The 12,089-nt window shown below is 42.5% G+C and overlaps 1 protein-coding gene across 1 annotated transcript in view; it reads left to right on the forward strand.

The window, feature by feature from the left end:
- ecpas (Ecm29 proteasome adaptor and scaffold) overlaps positions 1 to 12,089 on the forward strand; it is a 30,417-nt gene continuing 18,328 nt past the window's right edge. The window contains exons 1-14 of the mRNA XM_063218263.1: positions 1 to 82; positions 1,392 to 1,522; positions 3,481 to 3,716; positions 3,965 to 4,111; positions 5,812 to 6,001; positions 6,223 to 6,362; positions 6,531 to 6,609; positions 6,741 to 6,860; positions 7,668 to 7,753; positions 8,035 to 8,110; positions 8,192 to 8,241; positions 8,743 to 8,809; positions 9,347 to 9,469; positions 9,952 to 10,055. Of these exons, the coding sequence (XP_063074333.1) occupies positions 61 to 82; positions 1,392 to 1,522; positions 3,481 to 3,716; positions 3,965 to 4,111; positions 5,812 to 6,001; positions 6,223 to 6,362; positions 6,531 to 6,609; positions 6,741 to 6,860; positions 7,668 to 7,753; positions 8,035 to 8,110; positions 8,192 to 8,241; positions 8,743 to 8,809; positions 9,347 to 9,469; positions 9,952 to 10,055 (1,571 nt within the window). The 5' untranslated portion in view covers positions 1 to 60. The remainder of the gene's footprint in view (positions 83 to 1,391; positions 1,523 to 3,480; positions 3,717 to 3,964; positions 4,112 to 5,811; positions 6,002 to 6,222; positions 6,363 to 6,530; positions 6,610 to 6,740; positions 6,861 to 7,667; positions 7,754 to 8,034; positions 8,111 to 8,191; positions 8,242 to 8,742; positions 8,810 to 9,346; positions 9,470 to 9,951; positions 10,056 to 12,089) is intronic.

The following is a 12,089-nucleotide window of genomic DNA, read 5'->3' on the forward strand; positions in this document are numbered from 1 at the left end:
TTGAAATTGGAAATCGAAAGGAGTGGCACACTGCGAGTGGTCCATGAGTTCTCAGTGAACATGGCTGCACAAGACGAGCTTAGTAAGTTTGAAAGAGCCTTGCTTATAGTGACTGTGTCGACTGTTCATTCATTGAAATGTATCAGAAGAGACATGTATAATGGGCGATATTTGGGACATTATGTACATTGTTTAAAGAGTTGCATTGTTTTGTTAGCCTACCATCTCAGATGTATTGCTAGCTTTCAACCCGGCTTGGTAAGGCCCAGTGCCCAGTCATGGTGCAAATTCTCAAGTGAAAGGACACACTTTAATACGGAATAGATTTGTTTCTTGGTCCCCCATTTTCAGTACTGAAACAGATTAGTGGTGCAGATACACAAGTTGTTATTGTCATGGTTGATTCTCGAAAACAGTATATACTTTTGTATCTCCATATCAACATTTAGGATACAGAGAAGTTAGCTTCTTAGCCTGTTGGCTAACGTCTAAACTTAAATGTAATGGTATTACTATAGCTAATGGCTTTACACAGTGTTATGATTTCGCAAATCTGAATGTATGATTGGCTATAATTACGTCCTGGGCGTTTATGTTCTTGTCCAGTCCGTAGGAGAGCAAAGAATTGATTATTGGGTGGGTTGCCTTTTGTTAATGTTAGGGCTCCAACACTACTTACGTTTACCCCAGATAACTTGCTTGGCAGTGCGTGCCCGCGTGTATTTTATTCATTTTTGACATGGATAACCGTTTGTCTAAATTAGAAGTAATCCTAGCATTGAAATACCAGAGATAATAGAACTAGCTGCTACAGGAAGAGAAGAAGAATGTTAAACTATGACGTAGAACCATAATGCTACTAAAACTCAAGTTTGCTCTTGTATCAGTCCTTGGCGTTGGGCTTTCGCCACAATCCGTAAATCAAATAAGCACTTGCCTGGAGAAAAAATATTTTCTGATTATTATTATTGTTTTTTAAAAGACACATCTTACTGTTGACAGCTGAGGCCTGTTGACCGTGCCTTACAGCATGTAGGACCTTAGAACATCCAAGTGGTTTCTGATTTAGTCTCTCATGGAAGCATCACATAAAATAATAATAATAATAATAATAATAATAGTAATAATAATAAAAATCCTATAGGCCAGATGCTGACCTACGTCTAACTTGAACTTTTCCTCAGTGTTCACATTTCTTGAAAAGTAGTGTAGCTGTCTATTCTGCCAGTAGGTTCATTTGAATTCAAGGTGCTAAGAATCAGATTATTATTGTAGTCGTTTAGGAAGGGGGATTCTTTCATGTCTCTTTAAAGTGTGTGAATGGTTTTGAATTATGAGAAATAAAACATGCTCTGTGCATTCATGTCTGTGTCTTAATGTGTTGTGTTTAGACCAACTGGAGCGAGTGTTCCTGCGGTTGGGCCTTGCTGACACAGACGAACAGCTTCAGGACACTATATCAAAGTTCCTCCCTCCCGTGCTACTTAAACTTTCAAGTGTTCAGGAGGGCGTCAGAAAGAAGGTATGGCTTTGTAACCCCCTCCAAACTGTTGAAAAGTGAACACATACAACAAGCATGCAAGATGTTTGGGAATTGGGAAAGAGATATAGAGCATGAATGAGGGGGTACACATGGCACAGCAAAAAGGCTTACGGGGTATGTGAGACAAAAAAGGTTGGGATCCTTAGACCATGCTCATAAGCTCATGTAACGGAGGCTAACTAGCAGAGTTGGCGTGGAACATTAGTAAACCTCCCTCCCGAAAGCCTCGTACAGTGTCGATGCCGCTGGGCTGGAGGACTGGTCCTTAAGTCCAGCGGTATCGTACTGTGCCTCCCATTTCCGGACCGTTGTAGTTGACGAGGTGGCAGGTGCGATCCCCGAGGGGGACAACAGGTGCAGGAATACCTCCGTCACAATGGTGCCGTGACCTGGATGGGAGTGAGGTTTAAGGGGGAGAGTGTAACGGAGGCTAACTAGCAGAGTTGGCGTGGAATGTTAGTAAAACTCCCTTCCTGAAAGCCTCATACAGTGTCGATGCGATTGGACTGGGGGACTGGTCCTTTAGTCCAGCGGTATCGTACTGTGCCTCCCATTTCCTGACCTTTGTAGTTGACGAGGTGGCTGGTTCGATCCCCGAGGGGGACGAACTGGTGTAGGAACACCTCCATCACACTCACATGGGCTGGGTGTAGCGGAGGCCAACTAGCAGAGTGTGGCGTGGAACGTTGGTAGAGATCCCTTCCGAAGCCTCATACAGTATCGGGAGCGCTGAGCTATCGGATTGGTCCTTTAGCTCAGCGGTATCGTGCTGTGCCTCCCATACCCGAACTGGAGTGGTGACTAGGAGCTGGTGGGTTTGAGCCCCGAGTGGCGGACTGTGCAGGACCGCCTTTGTTACACTGGTGCCGTTGACCCGGGATGGGAGAGGTTTAAGGGGATGAGTGTAACGGAGGCCAACTAGCAGAGTGTGGCATGGAACTTTAGTAAACCTCCCTCCCAAAGCCTCATACAGTATCGGTAGCACTGAGCTATCGGACTGGTCCTTTAGCTCAGCGGTATCGTACCCAAACTGGGGCGTTGACTAGGAGGTGGCGGGTTCGTGCCCCGAGTGGCAGAGGAACACCTCAGTTACATGGGCAATTAATTGAAAAACAATTTGATGATCGCAAGCTGTTAATGTACAAGGATCAAACACATGAGCGCTTCTTGCTGTTTTTAATAAGCTGGTAAGGTGTTGTTTTGAGGTAACACGTTGTCAGATCACTAATAAGGGGGCAGTTTTGTGATGTATGTAATTTCATATTTTACTACCATTTATTACAGCAAGTAATTACCACACAGATTTCAAACTATTGCTCAGCATTCATGGATTTGACACACACACACACACACACACACTCACACACTCACACACACACACACACACACACACACACACACACACACACACACACACACACACACACTCACACACTCACACACACATGTGTGCGCACACGCATAACAAACCCATTTTCACTAAATTTCAAGTATAATTGTAACACAGCTGTATGTGTGCATGTGTGTGTACATGTATGTAAATGTCAAATCCATAAGGCAAAGTTATTGTCTGGAAGCTACGTGGTAATTGATTGTAATATGTAAAAACAAGGAAAGAACACAGTCATTTCCACAAAGTATGCCATCACTAGTGATATGTAAAGTATTTGATTTGTTCACTTTTTCTTCCTATTCAATGTTGTTCTGTGTGTGGTCTTTGTACCACCCCTTAAAGCACATTTTGAATTGTACAATCCAGTCCTAATAAATTCAGTCATTCATTCAATCGTAATCATGAATTGTCATAATCTGCTGTGGAAAGGTATTATTATGGTATTGTCAGGTTATTTGTCGGATGTCTATGCTCTGCTAATACATACATATTTGCACACATACTGTAAATCTGTGTATGATCTGCGTTCATGCTGTTAACACAGGTAATGGAGCTGCTGGTCCACTTGAACAGGAGGATAAAGAGTCGACCCCAAATCCAGTTACCAGTAGAGACGCTGCTGTTTCAATACCAGGACCCTGCTGCGGCGTCCTTTGTTACTAACTTCACCATTATCTACATCAAGATGGGCTACCCAAGGCTAGAGACTAGCAAGCAATGTGAACTTGCCCCTACCCTTCTGACGGCTATGGAACGCAAGCCCCAGCCACAGCAGGACAGGTCAGAGTAAAGGCTCTTCTTAGCGTTATTATAGTCTAGTATCTTGGTATTGTTCACCTTTCACATGCAGTCTTTTAGTATCTTAAATGTTATTTGTTCTACCGAGTGTTTGTGGTGGATATGTTGGCATGATGCTCTGGAGCAATATGACTGTTTGTGTCATGATAGTGAAATATAGTGCGCTTGTGGTCTACTACACAGTGTTATATAAATTGTTCCTAAGCATGGTGTTATTTCTTTCACTGCAGTCTGATCCGCCTGCTGATCCCCACACTGTTCCAAATGAAGTATTCCTCAGACCCTTCCAAACCATCGCCATTCCTGCTCTCGGAGAAGCCAAAGACGGCCCACCTGCTCTTGGAGTTCATGCTGGACGTCCTCCTCATGCCCTATGGGTAAGCAGCAGCACCAGTCAGGAAAGGTAGAAGAATAATCTGTGATCTATGATCCACAGTATCTCCTCCATTCAGTTCCAGTTAAGAGTTTTTATGATGATTCAGTGTTTAGGATCAGGTTTGAACCGTGTAGAATGTCTGAACTTGATATGCTTTCATGTTGTGATTGGAAGTCGACCGCGTTGGTCTGTGTTGTCATTATAGGCACTGATCATTATTTATTTCATCAATGTTGCGTCCCGTTTTATCCATCTTTCGCCCAAATTTCCATGGTGTTCGTGTTCAGTCAACTGACCATGACATGCATTCATATACCTAAGAATAGGGAACCAGAACAAGTATGGTGGTTGTAATCTAGCCTGGTGGCTATCATGACTTAAACTCTCTGCATGTGTTAGTCTGGCAAAATCAACTTGTAAAGCCATTTTTCAGAGGGTGCAAGGATAGGCCTGACCCACGAAATGGCATGGTATGCCAGTTGAAGCAACAGTCAGATATCCCTTTCACTTCATTGTCATTGGTCCAGCTGTTGGGTAAATGAAATAGATTCTCATCCTGAAACCATTTCCATTGAGCTATTGAAAATGAATTGGTTTTGAATCCTGGGAAGGTTTGAGAAAGTGAAAATAGGACAGTTGGGTAGACTATCTTGACCTGTTAAATATTGAGCAGCGTCACCAGTAGTATGGGCATGCTGAGGCGTGTAAAAAAGTGTAAGGTGCGCGCACATCCTAAAAAAGCAAATTGCTGCGGGTGCAGAATATCAAATAACGCTAATGGGGTGTCACCTGAAGAAGACCTTGCTGGTCCAAATGTTGTGCCATTTTTTTCTCATTAAATCACAACAATGGAGCATTTTGGGGTGTGCGATTATTTCTTCTCCTTTTCCCCACATGCAGAGGCATGTAACCTTGCGTGAAGTTCATTTTCAGGGTGGCTAGTAGCGAGCTTAACTGTCGAATATTGCCACTGATGTGGGTACTGTGCTCTAGATGTTTTGTCCATCCATTACAATAAATGTAAATGTTCTTGTAGGTTATTGCCATGTAGTATATAGAACCATTTAGAACCAGACTCATTAGCCTGGAAACTTTGCCTTTGTTTCTTCAACTTAGGTATTGAGAGAAGTGTATAACTGGACTGTGTTATGACAGAAGCCCATAGTTGCCTTGGTACAGGTTGATCATATGAGTTTGGGGATACTTACGTCATATTAGACTGTAGGCTGTGTAGATTTTTCACCATATAGAACTAGTAACCTAGTAACGCGCCTAGCCACTGCGCCATAGGAAATAATCCAAAATAATGCAAAAGTTGTCCTTTATTTATAACGATGTGCACATCTGTTATTGCCTGTTTGAATCTGTGTGCCTAGTCCTTGTGTAGGCTTACTGAGTTAAACCATTTGAAACCGTTTGATCACCAACTGGATCCACAGCTTCACCAATCGTACAATACCAGACAATCACTTTTATGTTACAGTCTGGCTTGCCATGCTACCATATTAGACCACTGTTTTTAAATCAGAGATAATATCCAAAAATCAATTGTTATTGCTGATGTACGTATAAGTCCTTGTAGTGCAGTGGATGCTTGCTCTTGGTTGTTGATCATCCTTCAGTGGACAAAATCATTATTTGTGCCCTGCAGTGTAATGTTTTCATCTGATTTATTTATTTTTTATTTTTTTTAATGTACAGGTTTGTGTTGAATGAGCCCCCGTCTCGTCCCTCTCCCCCCTCCCCCCAAAGTGGAGGGGGTGCTGGCCCTTCAGCCTCCGGAGGTGCTGCAGGGGGGCAGGGTCTGCCTCAGCCGCCCCCCGGCATGAGTGTCTATGGGGTGAAGCGGGTCATTGGAGAGACCCAGTGGAGCCCTGAGCAGCTGGAACAGGTACACTTCAGTCTTGCTATCAGCAAAGTAGGGGTGGGCGATATATCGAGATTTAAGATGTCTCGAGAAGGAACAACATCTCGAAATAGATTTTAACATAGCAGCTGGAACAGTTATGCCTCAGTCTTGATATCAACAAATGTGATCTTGCTGCCAACTTTGTTAGTGGGTGCAAGACATCTCCATTCATGGTTTCTGTCAAATGTGCTTTTCACCATCAGTGTAAGCTTGGAATTGTGAAATTCATCGAAGCCGGACAGGTGTGTGAAGTTGAGACGGTGATCCACCTGGTTGTTGCTTCAAGTGACACTCGGCATAGTGTCGCCACCGCAGCCGACTTGGAGCTCAAGAGCAAACAGAGGTAACAGGCTCCTCTGTGAAATGGCACATAATGTAATGACTCCATAGCAAAATAATTCATACAATGTGTCGTGGGTAAAGGTTATAAAATGAAGTGCATTTGCATTTTATGGTGATATCCAAGTGTCTGAAAGTAGTTGCTAGACACGGTCACTGTGATCTGTTTCAGTATCATCGATTGGAACAATCCGGTCATCGTCAACAAAATGTACAAAGTGTACTTGGGGGACATTCCACTGAAAACACAGGTATGATGCAACTATATTTCATATGTGATTAACAGAATCTGTTTTTGTTAGTAGGGGTGATTGTAGTTACGTGGTGGTGAAGTGAAAGTTGTTTTCTTAAGTATGCATACTGTACATTTCTGTGACTGCAGGCATCGTCCATGAAGCCAGAGTTGAAGCATGAACCCGTGAGCACCAGAGTGAAGCTGAAGATTCTGCCTCATCTTTTGCGCTCACGGCTGGCCGCTGAGTGCTTTCCTGCCAACATTCAGGTAAGGGAGGCGACAGGAATCTGCCCCCCCCCATGGAGGTTTATGTAGTTGACGCGAACGTTGTTTACGCATATTAACGTGTCATCCACAGTGGCGCAAGTATCTCCCCCGATGACAATGCACGTAACCTGCGTCAAGTATCAAAACTTCAGAGGATGCGTTTTGCTATGCATTTGACGCATAACAGTGGCGATATGCTACCCTGGGCGAAAAGCCGACTGTTGACTCTGTCAAACAGTCTGGCAAAAGCCAAGAGGAATCCGTCTCCGGGGAGGGTGGGAGATGGTCTGATCTTACTCTGCCATTTAAGTTCATTGGAGTTCCGAATTCAAATTAAAACCCATAATGTGCTTTATTAGCATGACTGTTAACGATATAGCGTCGCAAAAGCATACAAATAACAAAACAAAATTGTGAATGTAGTTACCTTAACCAATCAGTAACGGACTTGGAGGATGAGTACTGCGTCACCACTCTCAACTGTTTGCTGATTGGCTAAATGGTGAGAGTACCGAGCTCGAGGCTTTTGCCAGACAATGTGTGGAGCCAAACTCTTTGGGTGGAGTACATAGGATGGCGTCGCCAGGCTAGCGATGTGCAGCCTTGCAGCCGCATATGTGCTAGGACAAGGCGACTATTTAAGCCCCCTACGCGTGACGATAAGTGTCCCCTGGTGGAGTCGGAATGATGTGTATAGATGTCTATGATTGGATGTGGATTTGAGGGAGCATTTAGCATTACATCAGTAATCATCTTTGCATACTGTGTTGAGCCAACTATCTCATTAACTTTCCATGTGTCTTGCAGGTGGTGTACGATGGCCTGTTTGGAGCAAACACCAATAATAAACTGCTGTCTCTCACTCTACAATTTGTACATCACATATGCATGGTGTAAGTAGTGTTTCGAATTATACATAAACTGTAGATGGTGTAAAAACTACTCAATCTTTGCAGAATTCTTACTGTACCTGTCTTTCTGACTGTTCTCGTTAGCATCCCTGAGTGAGATTTTTTTTTATGCAAGTTTAAAGTCACTTCTCTCTCTCTCTCTCTCTCTCTCTCTCTCTCTCTCTCTCTCTCTCTCTCTCTCTCTCTCTCTCTCTCTCTCTCTCTCTCTCTCTCCCTCTCTCCCTCTTTCTCTCTCTCTCTCTCTCTCTCTCTCTCTCTCTCAGGTGCCCTGCTTCCAATAAGCCTCTGGGCCTGATGCTGCTAAATGGCCTGACCAAGCTCATTAATGAGTACAAGGAGGTGAGTTCACCATGCGCGTACCTGTCCACTTGTGTATATGAGTACTGCTGACCTGCTGCTGACAGTTTTTATTTCCCTCAGGATCCAAAGTTACTGTGTGTGGCATACTCAGCTGTGGGCAAGCTGTCAAGGTAATAGTCCATCTAATTTTTGAGACAAATCTATACTTTTGCACATAGGAAGAGTAGTTTAGGGAGAGGAGACTGCATTCCAGGCAACACAATATATTTTTCTGTGAACTATTTATTTAATCCCTGAGACATGGTGCCTTGGGCTATGGTTTTGCCTCGAGTGCCACTGCATGTGCAGTCACAGATATTCTGTGTTAACGTGATAATTTTGGAAAGGATGAAGGGACCTTATTCGATTTTGGAGAATGCTTTCAATATTGACGACTTTAACTTTGGTTTCACGGATTTGCTGCAAATCTTGTGTGCTAACACCCTATGGGTTCAAGACTGATTACATTGGTTAAAGTCCTATGCATTTAATCTGGCCCACTCAACAATCTGGCCGCTCAACTTTCCAATTTCCAATTTACACCAAAAACTGTCCCTTGTTATTGTAGCTGGTAAACAGTTAACATTATAAAGTTTATGTATTGTCTTCTTGAATGTTGTCCCCCCTCACAGCCGGATGCCACAGCTCTTCAAAAAAGACATTGCTCTGGTGCAGCAGTTTTTTGAGTCAATGTGCAAGGTATGTATTGCCTACCTGGCGTATCAGTCACACACTGGTTCGCCTTTGTAATTATGTACCTGTACTGTTATCTGTCCACAGGCTTGCACAAGCACTGAAGTAAATAATCAAACACATGCCTTCAGTGTGATGATGTGCACATGTTGCTGTTGTTTGTTTGGCTTGCTTCTTTATTATACAATTTCAGAGTAGAATGTCTTCATTTGAAGCTTTGACATTGCCACGTTGCGTAATTACTTTTATAATTTCTTCCATTTAGTTTGTAAAGGAACAAACCTCCCTTATTTGATGATGAATTAATTTAGTTCTTGTATGCATGTCATTTTCCTCCCATCTTTGTTCACTCAGTTTGATCCCCTAACCACCCCTTTAATCAGTACTGCTGTTGTTTCATGAGGATCCTGGCCACTGGTGTATCAACCAGTGTGAAAAAAAATCAGTTGATCACATTAAATCACATCAATTAGAATTGGTTGCAATTTTATGTTGGGGTTTATGTTAACGTTGTGGTGAATCAAGCTTGTTGTGTATTTGTAGGAAGAGGCGGATGTGCGTCTGGCCATCCAGCAGGCTCTCTCCATGATGGTGGGAGCGTATGCCAACCTCCAGGGAGCCCTGCTCAACCTGATGGAGGCCCTAGTGGCTGCTTACATCACCAAGGTATTGGGAACTAACATGACATAAACCACTAATATGAAGAGGATATCATCTATATGGTGATGTTTAAAAGCTTGTCAGGAACATGTATTGATCAGAGAACACTGGGCATCAAATAGATTGGCATTTACAGTGGGAGGAAAAGGTTAGTAAGGCTTTTAAAATGTCTTGCATTCCTACTGGAACTGGTTCTAAAATATGGTATGATCTTCACGAAAATGACAAGAAGGAACTACCATTCAACTAACCATTCTTGAGAAATGTGGTTAAAATGGCTTTTGATTTTGAAAGAAAATAGTTTAAATATAAAATATAGAAGTATATTATCACAGATGAAGGCCACATTTTATGATGAATTCACACTGAAATGTAAGACATTCTAAAGGGCGTATGCTACTAACTTGTTTCCTCCCCCTCTAGCTGGTATTGTAAAGTATCTGTTGATTGGCTAACAGGCACACTCTCTCCCTCTCCTGCTGCTGTAGCCGGAGGTACAGGTTAGGCAGATAGCGGTGAAGTTTGCCAGCATGGTGTTTGCCCCAGACCACGTTCCCTCCAGATACCTGCTGTTGCTTGCTGCAGGAGATCCGTGAGTGCACATACAGACTTGCATATCCCCTCCAGTGTTTCCCATACATTGAGGAAACTATGGCGGCCCGCCATAGTTTAAATTTGGCCGCCATAGTTTACGAAAATGTAAAAAAAAAAAAAAAAAAAAATTTTTTTTTTTTTTTTAACTTTTTTTTTTTTTTTTAACGATATCCGTTTTTGTTAAAACGATTTGAATTACGATTTTGAATTTCCTTCGCATTAGGAAGTGACCATAAGGGTATTACAGTTGATTCGTGTGTGCACACGTGTAACTACATCGGGTGAGTAACAGAACATGTGCGCAACAATGCGTTATGACACGCCGATATGCGAGGATCTTCGTCCAAATCGCTAGTCGCATGCATCATCGCTAACTGCGTTTACATCGCGTGCCGCGTGTAAGGGAAATGTTTGTTGACATGTATGGAATTCACTTCAATTTGTGCTGTTTCTTGCTTCAGTTGTGGACAAAACGATTGGCCAAACTCACAATAGAAAGCCTTTGCTGTGCTACTGTCCCAGAGAGCTGAAAAAAAAAAAAACCTTCATAGAAGTCACACTTAACAGGGGTGTTAACCAATCCAATGAGTTCTCTCATTGCTCTCTCTCTCTCTCTCTCTCTCTCTGTATCTCTGTGTCTCTGTCTCTCTCTTTCTCTCTCCACCCCCCTCTCTCATTTCTCTCTCTCTCTCTCTCTCTCTCTCTCTCTCTCTCTCTCTCTCTCTCTCTCTCATAGTAGCCTACTATTTACCCATAACAAATGGTGAATTTCTGAGCCCTTTTTAATTTGTAGCCTATACCACTGAAGGCATGATAATGCTTCATCATATTTATAAATAGGGCCTATGTGCCTTTTATATACCAAATGTTTATCATTTTGAAATTGTTTCAGTTGTTTATGACTTGTGTATGACTGAAATTATCTCTGCATACTATCAGTGCTGTATTGCTTTGTAAAGATAGGCTATTCAACACACTTTAAAAACACACTGGAAAGNTACGGCCATATTAGCCTACTGAAAACATTTTGTTCATAATAATGGTGATTAATAAATGGTGGTCTTAAATTTTCATACTGACATCCTTGAATTTGACTTGGTAGATCACGGCAGACCATCAACTTCAAAAGTAGATCTTGGTTAAAAAAAGGTTGGGCACCCCTGCTATAGAGAGAACCACAAGTGCTTGAAAGACAGGGATCAAAAGCCTAGTCAAGTTGTTGTAGTTTACTTGGGTTTGGGAGCAATATAAAAAACCTTCAGAGAAGGGACAGTTGGGATGAGTTTACTAATACTCCCTAGGCTTTGTTTTACAGTTGTAATGAGTTTGGTGACAGACCTTCATTGACACAGCAGAGGAGACATCGGGCTGCATATAGAAATTAATGTGTAATGAATGTGAATATAGACATAAATGTGTAATATGTTGTTCAGCCCTTTTAATGGGAGGAATTTGGAAAAAACGGGGCCTGTGACCAGCGCCCCTCATGTAGAATGTGTACGCCTACAGATATGTGTGGGGGAAAAGGCATAGCCTACCCTCTAAGACCCTTTTTGTCTATGCGTTAACAATTTCACAGTGCTCTTAAATTCTTATCTCTGCTCCTATTTTGTTTTATTATTGTTTCCCAGACCCCTGCATGAGGGATGAATGAAACTGTGTTGTAAACAGAAATTATTCACTGTACTGCATTTTTTGACAATGACAATGTACTACTATTATACAAGTCATGGGTAAAATCTTATGTAGCCTTATTTCTCAAAATATAAATGGCTGAAATATAGGCCCAGGCCTACAGTTTGTACAGTTTGTCATACTGTAGTCATTGTTTTGCCGTTTTGCATTTACGCTGCAAGAATACCCCCCCCCCCCCAAAAAAAAAGGCCCGTGTGAGAAGACCTAACCCCCCCCCCCCCCCCCCCAAAAAAAAAATAAACCCCGGCTGCCCCCATAGTTTCCAAAATTTCTGTGGGAAACACTGCCCTCATATACTATGCAGTATCTACTTCTATATTTAGACAAATGGTTATGA

This window comes from Engraulis encrasicolus, chromosome 16 (assembly GCF_034702125.1).
Source record: "Engraulis encrasicolus isolate BLACKSEA-1 chromosome 16, IST_EnEncr_1.0, whole genome shotgun sequence".
In the NCBI taxonomy this organism is placed as follows: Eukaryota; Metazoa; Chordata; class Actinopteri; order Clupeiformes; family Engraulidae; genus Engraulis; species Engraulis encrasicolus.